Consider the following 16,331-nt stretch of genomic DNA (forward strand, 5'->3'; position numbering starts at 1 on the left):
GGGAATTCTTGTGCTGCCTGGGGATTGTGCAAGGGCTGGTTCCTGAGTGTGTGGAGAGCTGGGAGCTGGTGTGCTCCCCTGGAATGGGAATACTCAGAGGTGTGACGCTCAGGGGAGGGGTGTCTGGCAGTGGATAGTCCTGCAGGGTGTCTGCCTTCACTCTCCTATCATGACTGGAGCCAAATGAAGAGTGAAATTGTGTCACCCATTTGATAACAAAGCGAGTGCAGGTATGTTATCAACATAAAAGTGAAATGTAAAGGTTTCTAGACTACTGACTTTAGTTTCTTTGCAGCATTTTCCTCCTGCTTTGCTGAAGTGGTCCTGGGGGTTGAACTGTCTCCAGAAACCACATCCTTTCACCAAATGGCTACTTCTGCTCAGCCACTTTCCCTTTATCGTTCTTCACCCCATCAAAGCACCGCAGTTCATTTTACCAGCACAGACCCTCTTCAAACAGCACCCACGAGCCACAGAACGACTGAGCAGACAAGGGAGCAGCTCCAGGCAGCACCAGCTGCAGGCCAGCCCACGGCAGCCCAGGCAGGAGCAGCACCACCATCCACAGCCCCTGCAGACAGCCCCAGCACGGCCGGCCAGGCTGTGACTCCGGCCGCGCCCTCGCTTACAGCTGCAGCCAAGAACACAAGCACTGCCCCTGTGTCCTCCACCAGGCCTGGCACGGGACCACGTGTGACCACAGCAACTGCAGCAGGGGCCACCAACACCTCCCTGAAGCATGAGACAGCGAGTTCCCAGGACACAGCTGCCACCACGGCCTCTGCAGCCAGCAGCACGCCGAGGGCCGGGCCCAGCACGCGGTCACGGAGACAAACAACAGCCACGGGTGATCCAACAGCCACGGCCGTGACCAACACAACAGGCACCCATGCAGGGACACAAACAGCCGCCACGTCCCCTGCCAGCACAGTGAGACCCCCTCCCACCCCACAGCCCTCTGCCATCCCCACAGGCACCTACACCGTTTCTGATGGCAACAGGACCTGCATCAAAGCCGTCATGGGCCTGCAGCTGATGGCCCGAAATACACAACAGGTGAGGGGGAAGCTGAGCTCTGTAGTGACTTCATTCATTAGCTGCAGTTTATTCTTCCTCTTGCCAAGCTAATTTTCAGAATTAGCTTCTGTGATCAAAATAAGTGGTTTGCTGCCAATCTAAGGCCCCTCGTGCCACAGCATCCCCGCTGCTGTACTTTGGCCTGTGTGATGATGATGCCAAGGGGACGTAAAAGTACTTTCTTACTTCAGTGATATTTGTGTGGCAGCAATGCTGGGGATCAGCTTGCAGGGTTATTTGTGCTTCCAACAATGGGAAGTTAGTTAAAATCTGAACTGACTTCAGGCAAGAGCTTGACATTGTGAGTTGCAATGAAAGCAAGAAATTGCCAGTTCACAGACTTGGATTTAGAGGTGGGCTGCCCTGATGCTGATGTATGGACATTTTAGGATCACAGAAACTACCAGGTCCTGAAGAGTTGCTGCTCTCTCCTAGAAGTGATCCACTGAGAATGATTCAGCAAAAGATGCCATACAACCTGAAATGACAATTGTGTCCCTCAGGTTTAAGGTTTTGTTGCCTCCATTAATACACCATATAGAGCTATATCCTCAGGCTCTGGAGTTCTTATGCCATCCCTGTTACAAATACAAATACTCGTGTTTGATGTCTGAATATTTCTAACATGGGAAGAGAGACCAATGTTGGGAAAGGTAATTTTCATCCCTTGTCCTGGAAGAAGCCAGGAAGGGAGCAGGATTCCCAACCTCACCAGACCATAGTGAGATATTGATAATTACATAAGGTACTCCCTCTCTGTAAATTACCACTCATACTCACCTGACTCTGCCTGAATCATCAGTTCACTGAATGAACAGAAACCAAATATTTTCTGCCAGCTTAATGCACAGCTTAATGCACTGGAACAGCTCAGTGATGTGTCAGACAACCACCAGTGCTGGTTTATGAGTGGGGAACAACTCTGGCAGGCAGCAGTTTGGCTGCCACCACCACTAGCCTGTTCATTCAGCCACACAGAGCCTGTCTGGGGGCATAAAAAGGGCAAATCTTTGTGTGTTTTAAAGTTATTAAGTCTCTGTATGTTTGCTTTCATTCATCAGCAGCCCTGCAATGTCTCATTTGTCTACAGGAGCAGATGGAATATGTGACTGTCAACCCCAATATGACAAAGATATCTGGAAGCTGCGGGATGGTGCAATCTGAGCTGAACTTAACGTTTAGTGGAGGATTTGTAAACATCACCTTTGTAAAGGTAATTGTTGCATTTAGAGGGAAGGCGTGTTTAGGACTGGAAAGCAAGAACAAAGCAAAGCTGCCTTTGATCCAGCTTGAGCTGTGGGAAAAGGCATTTTATCCATCTCTGTGCTTGTTTTCCATCTGTATTTAAGGCATGGTTACTCCTGTTCTTCCCAAAGGGCCAGAACCAGAGAACCATGCTTTAATTAATTCAGATTGGAAAATACTTCTGGAGGCTGCCTGTGCAATGTTGTGCTCACAGTACAACTGACTTCAGTGTTAAATCAGCTGTTTGAACTTTCCATTCGGAAGGGAAGAGTAAGCACAGTACTCTGCCATCCTCTGACAGAAAGTGCCAGAGAGCAGTGGTAAAGGTGCCCGTCAAGCAACACAAAGTCTAGGAATAGCCAAGCAAAATCTGAGTCTCTTTTTTACATAGGTAAAAGTCTCATGGTAGGGGAGGTCAGATCTGCTGTTTACATTGGAGTGGTGCAGAGGGAAAGGGTTTGGGACTGGAGTCCCTGTGCAGGAACAAGGAGTGCTGGGAGCTCTGACTCTCACTGTCAAGTTGCTCTCAGCCATTTGTGTCCCCTAAAAGCCAGCTGGGGGTTGTCAAATTCAAAGGACAGCCTGTGCAGTTTTAAGTGCCCAGGAGCTATGACACATCCACAGCTGAAGGAGTCAAATTTCATCTAATTTCTGAGTGGAGAATTCCAAACAAGTGAACTGCAACAACGAAATTGTAGGTAAGTGGCCTTAAAATGCACCACACCAGGGAGACCTATAAACACACACAGAAACTTGGGCAAGATGAGAGATCCTGCTTACACAGTGGGAACTGAGCTTTGTTTTTGACATTGTATCTGTTAATTCCAAGTTCCCCACTGGGGCCACATTACATGCAGGTGTGGCTATAACACAAGCTGCCAAGAGTGCTGCAGCTTTTACAAGCACAGGAGAAAATCCCTGAGTGCCATCCTCTTGCCAAATCAGGCATTTGCACATTTTGGGAGGCAGCACTATTTACCTGAAAGCTGCAAGGGCTGGGTGATGATGCCAGCAGAGGTAAAACAGAACTAACACTGTGTATAAAGTCATTAATGGGCAGGGAGGAATGGGCAGGAACATGGCTGAATCCCATCAAACTGTGGCAGGTGTAATGAACATCAAGGCCATGTCCTGGAGCTCCACAGCAGCTGAGAGCTGCATCTGGCCATCACTGCTGATCTGTGTCCTTCAATTAATCAAGCTAAATGTCAGTTTTGCAGCCTGGTTCCAAGCTCAAATTAGAGACAATTAAGAAAAGTACAAGTGGTCAATCAGTCATTTTCATAGAAAGTCCAAGAGGGAACAGGAAATTATACCCCGCATGTGTCATTAATTCTTGAACAGAGAAAATATTTCTATTAGTAGTCATCTTTATTTTAGCTTATGGCTAAAAGTTTTCTAAGAGCTACAGAGGAAAAGTAAGGTAAAAAATGAAGGAGCTCTTTCAAAACAAAGGATCAGTTCAGACTCTGAGTGTTTGCTTTAAATGTGTGCTTCCTGCAACAAGAGGAGCATTTTTGGTGTTACAAGAATCCTTAGGGAAAGGCTGGGGATTCAAGTACCCACGAAAGTCCCCACGTTGCAGCAGTGCTAAGGAGACTGATGTGAACCCTTAGGAGGTGCTTGACCTGCCTTGCCCTGAAAAAGGTGGTTTTTGGCACAGCATTAGACAATGCACCCTCCACTTAAAGATAAGCCTCAAGAGCATAGCAGGGCTCAGCTTGGACTGCTTTGAAATTCAAGTTAATAAGAAAACAGTTTGCTGCTGGCTTTTTGTGTTTGGTCCCCACAGCCTCTCTCAGTGCTTTGAAGCAGAGTGCTCCAGCAGTGGCACTTGTGGCTGTCCCTGTGGGAGAGGAGCTGGCTCAGGCCCCGGGGCTGGGGTGGCAGAGGAGAGGGGCTGGTTCAGTGCTCACCACTCCAGTGGCCTCTGTGAAGGGCTTGAAAAAAGGAAGTTGTGTAACAACCCACAAGATGTGAAGTAGGAGCAGGTGTTTTCCCCAAGCAAAGTTTTTAACTGTGGCCAAAGAGAACAAAGCACTGCCATCCAAAAATGGTCATATTTATGTCTTTAGGTTGGAATGATGCTGAGAACCTCTCCTCTGATGCATTTCTTTCTTCAATTTTCCCACTCCATCCTACAAGTGCACAGGAGACATTCGTGCCATTAATCCACCAGCTGCACTCATGAATCCCTGTGTGCCCAGAGCAGGAATTAAACAGGGTACCAGGGCTGCTGCATGAGGCATCACATTTTACTCCAACACTGCTACCAGGAAGAAGCTCCCAGGGCTGGCTCTTGCCCTGTGGCACCCCCGGGGAGAGCAGTGTCCAGGCTGCACCAGGATTTCAGGGCACATGCGGGCAGGACACCTGGCTGGGAATTTTGTTCTGTGCTGTTGTGCCAGGTGCTTTCCATGTCAGCAATCTTCCTGCTATTGGTTATCACAAGTATCTGAGGAGTGCACAGCTTGAGCAGTTTGTGTAAAATGACACCTGCATGGCCCCGTTTCATTGACCTGGTGATGCAGCTGAGATTTGGAAAAGAAAAATACATCCAAGAGAGTTGGTTCTTAGGTCTCAAAGGTGATGCTTTACAAAGTGTTCCTTTGGGAAATTCTTAATGACCACTTTATGGAGGTAAGCTGTGTTTCTTTCCCCTGCAAGTATGAGCATGTATTATGAATAAAGATACATCTTCTTTTGCAGCAAGCTCCAAGTTACTCTGTCACTAAAATTGAGAGCAGAATACAGTTATCTTCTGAAGGTCAGTGATTTTAACCTGTCTTAATTTCATATCAAACTATTCTGGGTGTGGGATAAGCTTTCAGACCTTTAAAACACTGGATTTTGCAAATATGTGTTTTATCAAGCTTTCAATGTGTCATTCACCTAAATCTTATGGTATAAAAATGGGAGAGCAGGGGCCTGGCTGCTCTTTAAAACACTGGATTTTGCAAATACGTGTTTTATCAAGCTTTCAATGTCATTCACCTAAATCTTATTGTACAAAAATGGGAGAGCAGGGGCCTGGCTGCAATGACATCACTATTATTACATTTTCTTTTTGATGTCAAAAGTTTTTCCTGCCCCAGTCTTTCAGAAGAGAGATTACTTCAAACCTTGCCTGCTCCTGTGAGAATTCTAACCCCCTCCTGCAGACTCAATTTGTTAAAATGTGATTTGAAGAAGCATCTGAAATTTTAGCCACTTTTTCAGACCTAAGCTCAGCTGAGTTGTCCATTGATAGTTAAAGCACTCATTTAAACATGTAAGAAGAATAAGTGATAGTTTATGGAGAAAATGTCCATGCTTTATTCACCTCTGTGAACATTTTACCTCAGGAAGATGTTGGTTCCAATGGAGTCAGTGTGGATTCTCATCTGTCTCTCTCTGGCCTCCAGGTATGCTTTACTATGCAGCCCTAAATGAGAAGCTGTTCACAACAAAGCTGGGGAATTCCTTTAAGTGTGCTAGCAGGCAAACCTTCCCCTTGGAGAACAACTTCCAGATCCTCTTTGTTCATATGCAGCTGCAGGCCTTTGACATTGTGGGTGACCAGTTTGGAAAAGGTGAGTAGAAGGATACTTTTCCTCCCTTCCCAGATCTACAGCACTCTGGTGGCCTGATGGATGTAATCTGCTAACTTATACCCATACACATCTCACTGCTGTTTTCTCAACCTTTCCTGAGTCATTTCCAACACAGTGCTAATACCTATGGAGGATGGAAAAATATCTTTCCCTCCTGCATTCAGTACCTTCTGTTTCACCTTCTCATTAAAAATGTTCAGCTCTACAGCCACAATTTTCTACTTCATCCATTTTCTCCTGGAACAAGCAGAGGTGTGTTCACTACCAGCGCACTACCCAAACCCAATGTGCAAAGTTCATTTCCAGGTCACTGTTCTCAATATAGCCAGATTTCAGATTTTAGCTATTCTAAAAGGCTCCTGATACTCACTCAACTGCAGCAGCAAAATTGCCAGCTAATAAGGGGTATTTGTGAATGCAGGATGATATTTTCAGAGCAGCTGTGTCTAGACATGATGAAATGTGCCCCTGAGGAGGAGCACAACTGGCCCACTCCCAGCTTCAGAATTAAATATGATGCTCATCTCTTCAGTTTGTCTTTTCTTGGAGAAGTGCCACAATGAAGCAATCAGGTATTGCAGTAAAAGACAAAGACCAGAGAGGGGGACTCAGTGGGACCTTGTGATCTCTTTCAAGTTGTCCATTTTCTCATTTCTGTGGCTTCCTCTCAGGGCATTTCCATACAAGAACACAGGCACACAGAGGGGCTGACCAGCTCTCCAACCCTTCAGATGCAGCAATAAGACATTTTCTCTTCTGCCACTTGTCTTTCCATGTGCTTACAAAATATTGCCCCTGTATTCTTTTTACTTTAGATCTGTCTTTTGACTCAGTTTGGCTCTGCTTGACCAATTCTTCTTCTGTTAGGTCACCATTTTGGTTACCTTTTCCATTCTAAAAGGGATATAACGGGAAACAACATTTGGGGCTTTTTAAAGACATAGTCCTTCTCCACACTGAGAATCCCATCTATGCTCTCATTCTGTGGAGAATTTTTTCATGCAATAACAATGAGCTGGAAGAACGCATGGGATCCCATCTGGTCCCTGCATTCCCATTCAAATGTGTACAATGAATGATATTACTTATGGGATTTGGTATGGTCTCACCTCTCGGAGAGACTCAGCTGAGAAAGATGCTCTCTGTTCCTCCCTCTGTCTCTAAGTCAGACTAATCTCTGCTAGTCAATACCATGTACAAATTTAAATTAGTTTTGCTTTTAATCAGAGAGATGAGAAAGCAGCTCCCACCTCTGAAATAATTCCCCTGTGGCTATAAAACAGTCATGAAACTGTGGTGTATTGGCTGCATGTGCAGATTCTGAAAAAGAAAATCCCCAGTGAAGGAATGACTAAACACATCATCAGCCTCATCCCCTCGGGTGTCTCAAGACTGATAGTTTCACTTCTGTTGCTCCTGATTTGCTTATCTTTAAATGGGGAAGAAAAAGAAAAAAATAATGGTCACTGGTTTCAAGTTCCTTACAATTTTGTACAGATTACAGCAGTGTTATATCAATAGGCTTGATCTGTTTGAGTCTAGAAATCTGTAAAAGAGCCTTCTGTACTTCATTTTATCAGAAACAATTTCTAGAGTTCATTCCTTCATTCCCACTGTTTCATCAAAGCAAAATGGCCAATTCAAACATTTCTGGCTTTTACAACACTTAGATGCAAATACTTTTCAGCTCATTTAACAGCAGGTTACATTAACCAGACAAAGCTTTCAAAAGGCAACCTCTAATGGAATGCTCATGCCGCTGGCTTTGTGACATTGCATCACCATCTGGATTAGAGCAGAAGAGGACCAGACTTTGGGAAGAGCCATGTGGAGGCTCTGGAGCTGTGACATGATGTCATGAACTCCACCTGTTCCTTGGGCTCATTGCCCACTGACAGTATAAAATTCCATGACTGTGCTGGAATGAGTCGAGATTTTGATCTCACAGTGTTGTCAATCCTGCCTCAGAACAGTCCCAGGGAGTGAGGGGGTACAGGGTGTTGGATCTATCCTGTAGATATAAACTGGATTTGCTGCCGAGCTGGGATGTGCTGTGGGGTTTAGCTGTGGGGTTTAGCTGTGGGGTTTAGCTGACCACACTGCCCTGCTTAGAGAACAGTTTGCTCAGCAGTAGCCACTCAGAGCAGCATGACAGAGGTCTGTCTTTCCCTGGAGCACAAGGAAGATCATTCGTGTAGATCTGGTGGGAGATGTAGGTCCGATCCAATTCTGGGATAACACATTAGTGGTCATTCCCAGACATTGCCTTCATTCCCGGGACTACATTTGTATTTTGAATTTGAGGCTGATCCTGCCATTGTTACTGGGTAAATTTTCCATGTCTGTCAGTGGCCCATATGGTGCAGTCTGTCCATAGGAAAGCTGCCAATTTACTTCAGTCTAGAGGTTCACTTGAAGTAATAAGTTTCTGTTTAATCAGGGGATGATTTGAGTATTCATTTGGGTAGGAACTGGCTGAGGAAGCCAGAATTTGCCCTCTCTGTAGCTAAGAGGTATGTTTGGAGTGATATCTTTGTGTGGTCCTTCAGAAATATGATTTGTGTATGATATAATCATATGTACAACAAAATTGCAAAGGTACTGCTAAAGCAACTCCCTGGACTATGTCCAAGGCTTCTGCCTTCCTTATCTCTGAATGTTCTGAGTTAGCCACCGTTATCTACAAATACTCTGAATTAAACAGAGAGAATAATTAGAATTTGATTTTTCTTAGAAAGCACTGACTTAACAAGGATCCCTACTGCACTAGTGATGTGCTGGACTATGGGCTTCTGTCTCTGGCCTGATCCTCTTCACTGGGAAGAAGCAATCAGATGTCACACAGGAACAGTTTTTGACCATGCAGGATGTCTTGCTCTTTATTTTCAGGCTGGCATTTTGTATTGTGATACTCCCCATCTGCTTTTGGGAAGAAAGCCCCTGCTGTGTGTGTGCTGAGTGGTGAAACAATTCCTGCAGATGTGAGGGAGAAAAGCTACTCTCCAGGGGAGCACAGAGCTACTGCAGAAGGGGCAAGGATGGTTTTGAGATAAGGCTCACCACAGATAAAAAGTGTAGTAAATATAGTGTAGTAGGTATAGTATATATACTATATAGTAAGTATATAGGAAGAAGAAAGAAAAAACAAAAGAAAGCAAGGTTTTGAGAACTTCCAGCTTGAATTTGCCAACTTTACTGGAATACAGACATACAGTTTAGGAGTATGGTGTTCTGGTCTAACATTCTCTGATCTCCTTTTCCTTTCAGAAGAAGAATGTTTTCTTGATAGAAACGGCAAAATAGCTCCCATTGCAGTGTGCCTGAGTATCCTGGGATTGTTTGTCATTGTGTTTGCCACCTTCCTGATCTCCAGGAGGAAGCCACAGAGAGGATATGAACGGATCTGAGGTGCCCTTGTGCTTCCAAGTGTGTGCAGCAAGCAGAGAAGTCACAGGAGTTTTTGCTTCTGTCTGGCAATCTCCCTGCCCTGAAGCCACATTTTTAAGTGAGATGAAACTGTGTGTTTACAGCTAATGAATGTTTCTGGAAGGAGTTCTTTTAAGGTGGGAAGGAGAGAACTCACACCTTCTGCTTTAGGCTATTCTTAGCATCTAATTTAGATGTAGTCCAAAATGAGAAGCCTAAATTGTCTCTGTTGTCAACAAAGGAGGTCATTCAGATCACCTAAGCCAGAATCCTAAAAATAGCTTAAAGCAAGCAGTATCACTATCCCCCAGAAAATCCATCAGGTTTGTTAACGATGGTTAGACTTATCAAAAGATGTAAGTCCGACCTCCAGGTGAATAAACCAGAAGCCCACAGCTACAGACAACCCTGCTAGGTGAGAGCTCACTGAAAGCTTTTTTCAGAACACAGTGTGTGCCAAAATCTCAGGGGAATTGTCAGTGTGACTCCACTCACAAGCAAGTTCTCACCAGTCCTACACACAGTTACACTTCCTAAGCTCCTGGGGTCTCCCACTAATGCAAAGATAGAGTGGTAATTGTGATTTTTACCCTGGAGCTGAATATGTTCCTGGAGCTCAGGAATCCCCCATGTGCTGTTCAGACATGGACCTGTCACAGTGACCACACTGAGCCCAGGAAATGTCCTCTGCTGGGGCAACAGGGCGGTCCCTTAATCCAGGAAGATGCCACACTCACTGGAAATGCGTGGGATTAAGTGACCACCACTGGGGCACCTGCATGAGGTCCATGAGAAATGGAAATCCACTGATGCTGTATGGTCAGGGTTTCAGTGGGAAATAAAAGCTTGGACAGGCCTTGGACAAACTCTGCCCAAAAGTGAGTATCCTCCAGCGTGCTCACAGTTGAGCAGCTGGATTTTCATATGGAAATAATCTGGAGTTGCTTTAAAGCACACTGATACACTCTGTAGTCTATTTCCTCTTGAACCAATGATGAAGGCATGAGAATAGTAATTGCTTTTGAGATTTAAGTCCAGCTCATGTTCTTTGTTGTAAGAAGGAAAAGTTCCTTGTCACAAAAGATTTACATGAGCAGAAATGTGCACATACAGACACATACACATGTGCACATGCCACACAATCTGCTCACTGAAGCAAATGGCATCAAGATGAGAAGAAATTATGTACAAAAGCATTTGCAGAAGAGAAAATAATATTCAATAAGACCACACTTCCTCCAAGGAGTTAGGCTAATAGCTTAAATTTTACTAATAAAAGTTTGGCCTGGAAAAGGACTGTGGAATGGCACTCATTAAACAAAAGAAAGATGAAGTCATAGGCAAAAAAGCCTTGACAGTTTAATCTGTATCTAAACAAAAAGGAAATGCTGGGAGTTAATTTAATTTCTATGAATAATGGCCCAAATCCTCTGCAGTTTTTAATGGTGATGAAACCTCACTGGATTTTCACTGGATAAAATTGATGGTTATGTCATATCAGATATTCCCTAAGGTATTTTAAAAATAGTTTTGATATTTTACTAGTATTTCACCATTGCAAGTTTACTTATTTAAATGAAGAAAGAAAAGAAATTCTTCCATTCTATGAATTAATTGGAGATGTTGGTATGTGTGAAGCAGGAAACATGGCCATAATGCTCTATAATCAGTATAATATGTAGCTGTGGAAGTAATTACCATTCTCTAGAAATGTTCCCTTTGAGTCTGAATGAACCAATAAATAAGAAAGATAAAGACAATTTGGAAGCACTTTTACACTTGGAGAAACATCAGAACCAGCTGTGAGCACAGGAACAGCTGAATACATTTATCAGGTAAAATAGCACAAGAAATAGGACGCCAGACTTTCAAGCCTTGAATACAGACACCATGATTTGGACTGTATTCAGCTGAATACTCAAATTAAAATGTAAGTATTTCAATTATTCTTTTGCAAAAGGGCTCCAGCATTGTTCATGATGCTTAATGAGCTTCATTGAGCTCATTTTCCCTTCCTCCTTCCCCCCTTAGCAGACAGGCAGCCACTGGACTCAGACCTTGGGCCTAATAAGATCCCTCTAATTCTCAGGGTTACTTAATACTATGAATCTGTTGCTTAGAAAGCAGATTTTTATACTCAAAGCATTCACCTTTTATTTTTTTAAAAATGAGATGTCTGTGAGGAAGGGTAAATGGATGAAGAGCTTCCATTTGAAAATGAGCCTGCAGTGGGGATGTCACTGTCCCAGTCTGCTACATGTGGCCGTTTTAACAAAAGCTGCCTAAAAATCTCAGCACATGGTCTGGCCCTAAGCTGCTCTGCCCAGGGATCAGACATCTTTCCCTTATCAAAGCTGAGTCCCATTTCATATGTTCTTTGGATTGTTGGACTGCGTGATCTGTGTTACTTCTACTGACATGGATACAGCATTTGCTTGTTCTGTTCTGAAAATTTGCTTTATGTTAATAGTCTTTTAAAAAAGTCTGATATCAGCATGAGGACAGAAAAGAGTTACTAATGACTGCTAATTCTGTGGTTAATGTTGTGACACCTGGCATTTTTACTAGTGATGCATGGATAATGTTTTCCCCCATAGTTATTTTTTTCTTTCTACAGTGAATCAACATGTTGGTATTGAACAATGTTTGGATTCAGATTTATCTTATTTGTTCTTATGCTTTTTCTTGCTGTTTTTTGTTTGCTATTTTTATGAAGCTGCATTCTGCCATTTGTACATGAATGATACTCTGGGCTTCCTCTAAGTGGCACTGGTGAAGTGCATGTGATGCAAACCAATGAAATGATTGGATGCTCCCAGGAAATGCTGCCAACATGCAGCAAAATTAATCCAATGGAGTTAGTGCTTTACAGCAGTAGAGTATCCATTGGAGAAATCCCATTGGAGAAATCCTTAGGGTGCTGAGAGATCCCAGCCTTGAAGTGGAGCCTTTCTCCCAGCTGCGGCCCAGCCTCACCTCCATCCCTGATCCCAAAACCCAGCCAGCCTGCATCAGGGATGTGTCAGCATAGCAGGGAGTGTTGCCTCTCCAGATTTAATGCTGAATTAGAATCAGACAGCCCAGCTGCTCCCTGAGCTGCTATGTGCAGCTCTAAAAGCTGATGCCCATGTTTATTTTCTGCCAGAATATAGGAATATATTTAGCTGCCACTTTTTTACCTAATGGAGTGGCTTTGAAGTCTCCCTCCTACTGGGAAGACTCTGTAGGGTAATTCCTCTTGGCATTGACTCATTTGCTCTTTTAAAAATCTTGTCTGGGGAAGTATCTTGAGCAAAAAGTCCCTAAAAGAACACCATACACAAGGAGGACATTTGGTAAACTGCTTGTACACTAGGCGGGCCATAATGGCCGTACCATGGGGCAGCAGGGCAGTTTTGTCTGCTGTGGGAGGAGACAGGGCTGCAGCTGGGTCCCAGAGTGACTCAGCAACCCCAGCCCACTTCTTCCCCCAGCTGCAGGCTCAGACCAACCCAGCGCTGAACCAGAAGGGGCTGATCAGGGTGATGTGGTGCATTGATGATACATCCACCAGGGAACCAAAGCTTAACTTCTGTGCAAGCGTGTGCTGCTCAGGAGGCTGTGGGGCCATCACAGGACTAGGAGCACATCCCCACATCCTGATGGCTCCTTGGTGCTCTGCTGCAACTCCCTGTGCACAGACCATCCCCTGTGGTCTCTGCACACCCAAGACAAAATGAGGGTATTGCAGAAACACGATGATGTCACACTTAGACAAGTCACTGAGGAGTTTAAAAAGCAGGGTTTAATTTCTTTCAGTCCTTTCTGTTCTCTGATGGACAAGCGCAAATTAAGAAACAGCCATTAATTCAGTTGAAAGAGGAAGGGAGATTAGATTGGCATCTTGAGTATCTGAACATGGCTTGGCTGATCACTTCTAGCTTGCTATAATGTATGGCTGCTAAAAATAACTTGCTATGAGAAGTAAGATATGCTCTTTATTTTTCTATTATTGGTGTTTCTGTAATAAAGGCTGTATTTAATCATTAGAGTGTGCAATGATTTTATCTCTGAAATGGCTGAGTCTCATATGTTGTGCTTGTCATGAAGCAAAGGTTGTTGGATGGACTGCAGGAAAGCAGAAGACATGGTAAAGATGGGGGAGCGATCTCTCTGCTGCCAGCAGCTGATTGAGGAACTTGGCTGTTGGAGAAGTGCCAGTGAGGGCAGCAGGGAGGCTGTAACTTCCCTCAGGGATAAGATACCAGAATTATGGCTCGCTTAATTTCTGGTGTCAGTGCACATCCCTACACAATGGATAATTTAATGTCACAAAGTGAAAACTTTTCAAGCCCCTTGATTTGTCCTTCAGAAGAAAAGCAGGGCTGCCTGGAGAGCAGGGGCAGTTTGCTCTGCCCTTTGGCACTTGCTTGGCCTGGTGCAGTGTTAAATTTGGTGCCAGGCTTGCACCTATTTAGATTCCTTCCTTCTTCGTGTTTTAGAAGCTGGGCTGGTAAATACACACTTGTGTGTGTGAAGTAGGCCCTCAAAGGCTGCTGGTGTTTCAAAATTCTTTCTTGACAAGGTTTAGTGGCAGATGGAGGAAAAGTCAACTATTTTACTTTAAGGCAAAATGTCCCCATCTATGAGTCACACCCTGGACTGTCCCAGAGGCACAAAGGTTTGGAATTCATTGAAGAAACCTTTGCAACAGAATATTTAGAAGAAAAAAGGAGGTGTATTTTTTAAACATCAATTTGAGCAAAATAACAAGCATGAGAAGAGAAAGATTTCTGTGGAGTTAACCCTTTGTGACTAAGGTGACAAGACTTGGACACTTTTTTCCTCACGTCCAGGGCTGTGGCCATTGCATGCCAACAAGGCAGGGGGATGTGGGTCTGAAGTTTATCTGCCACAGCAACATAACACTGCTGGGCTTTCATCAGCATCTGGGCTTCCCCAGCTAGCCACAAAATGTCACAAAACATACGTTTCTCTTTTTCTGTGAGTCTTATTGCCTATGGAATTGGTAGATCCCAAGTACTTTATGAAATTATAAACTAACTGACTTAGATTCTTACTTAGGTCTTTCTTCACAATTTTAGATAGGAGCAGATGAATTTCCAACATGCAGAAACAAAATAAATGGCTGTTGGGAAAAGGTGTTCCATCTGAGTCAGGATATCTGTGTTTATTAGAGACACTGATCTTGTTTAGAACCTCAGTTTTACTGAGGCTTTCCTATATGATAAAAATGTTTGAAGATTATGAATCATGAGTCCAACCAATGTTTAACCTCATTTTACCAAGGAATGGCTTTTTTATCATCAGGTCAAGGAAAATGAATTAATATTTCACATTACATTTTCCACAACCTGCTCATGTGAAAAATTTTTATGAGAAAACGGCTCAAATTAGTAATCAAAGCATCTTTTAAAATATGTCCAGCTTCCACAATAAATTTTTTTCTAAAAATGTTTCCAACCCAACCTATCCACTACCTTGGTAGGTTCACCTGAGTGCTTCTGACTATGGATGTGCACATCAAACATATTACTGGTGTCACTGAGGAAATTATTATTTCTGCATTTAAGCTTTATTACACTGTACTTTCAAACATCTGTATGTAGAGTCTGGTGATCCCTCTTGACTTTGCAAGCCCTAAAGGCCCTGCTGGCAGGATGCCTCCACCAAGAGCAGATTTGCAATGTAAATGAGTTTGCCACTTCCATTAGTTCTATTGCTAAAAGCCTCCTCTGCCACCTCTGATTTATGTACTGTAAAATATCTGTAGCTCTCCCCAATGTCCAACAGTTAAACTACATAAAATGCTGCCATCTTGTGTTTAGAGACAAATTAAACATGACCTTTTAAAAATCTGGATTACAAAAGGCAAAAGTAGGATCTACACTGTCAGCATCTTATGTTGAAGAAGATTGGAGTGAATGGATTATGGAAAAGCGGAACTTCACTTAATAATTTAGTTTTTCAAATGTCATCTTTAGAGCAAGTGCTGATCCCTCTTGCAGTCAGGGCCAAGGGATGATTTCCCCAAGCTGATCCGGTGTCTGTTTAACCTACTTGAACCTTTCAGTCACTGGTGTGAGGGGTCACCATGGCAAAGTAAAAATAGCAAGAGTGGAGCAAGCAGAGATTGCCTGCATTCTGAAGATGTTCTTCATGTAAGAAAATGCTTCAGAGTATGGAAAACACTTAAGGCACTAAACACTGCCACTATTGCAATTGATAGCTTCTGTATTCACGTTGTGGAAAAAAGCATGACAGCTTTGCTATTTGTAAATAGCAACTGGAAATACTTATTTTGACTGTGCTGGGGCCAGGCAGGTTTAGCAAGGCCCCACGCTGTGGTGGGCTGGGCCTTAAACTGATGGATATTGGGAAGAAATCCTTCTCTGTGAGGGTGCTGAGGCCCTGGCACAGGCTGTCCTGAGCAGCTGCGGATGCCCCATCCCTGGAAGTATCCAAGGCCAGGTTGGATGGGGTTGGCAGCAACCTGGCCTGCTGGAAGATGTCCCTCCTCAAGGGAGCGTAATGTAATGTGACGAGCTTTAAGCTTCCTTCCAACCCAAATCTTCTGTAGCTCTGTGACTTGCAAAGCTCCAAAGCCTGAGGGAGCGGAATGGATCCTGACGGCTTTCTGATCCCCCCGCTCTGTGACCTCCTCTGCTGCCCGCGGCGATTTTGATGCCGGATCTGGGGATGTTGAAGGACCCGAGGATGCCCACGCCCTTCCTAAGCACCCTCACCGTTGTGTGTCGCTGTCCCATTACAGCCTCGGATATCATTCCTTTAGGAGCACGCTCAGCTGAGTCCGTGCACCCACAGGGCCGACAACCCTTCAGCGACACCCATCGTTTCACATTTAAATGAAGTTTATTCCATCGGCCCTCAGCGCCGTTCCCCGGTGCCGCCCAACCCCGCCCCCGACAGCCATTTCCGCGGCTCTCCCCGAGCGGGCCCCGGCCGTGCCCCGCCCTCCCCCCGGTGCCG

General features: G+C 44.3%; 1 protein-coding gene across 1 annotated transcript in view; it reads left to right on the forward strand.

Moving 5' to 3' along the window:
* The window catches only part of LAMP3 (lysosomal associated membrane protein 3), a 17,319-nt gene extending 3,950 nt beyond the window's left edge, over positions 1–13,369 (forward strand). The window contains exons 2-6 of the mRNA XM_005419137.2: positions 296–1,056; positions 2,168–2,290; positions 5,032–5,089; positions 5,727–5,894; positions 9,183–13,369. Coding sequence (XP_005419194.1) covers positions 296–1,056; positions 2,168–2,290; positions 5,032–5,089; positions 5,727–5,894; positions 9,183–9,322 — 1,250 coding nt within the window. The 3' untranslated portion in view covers positions 9,323–13,369. The remainder of the gene's footprint in view (positions 1–295; positions 1,057–2,167; positions 2,291–5,031; positions 5,090–5,726; positions 5,895–9,182) is intronic.
* Positions 13,370–16,331: the final 2,962 nt, after the last annotated feature.

The sequence above is a fragment of the Geospiza fortis genome, unplaced genomic scaffold (genome assembly GCF_000277835.1).
Source record: "Geospiza fortis unplaced genomic scaffold, GeoFor_1.0 scaffold172, whole genome shotgun sequence".
NCBI classification, from domain to species: domain Eukaryota; kingdom Metazoa; phylum Chordata; class Aves; order Passeriformes; family Thraupidae; genus Geospiza; species Geospiza fortis.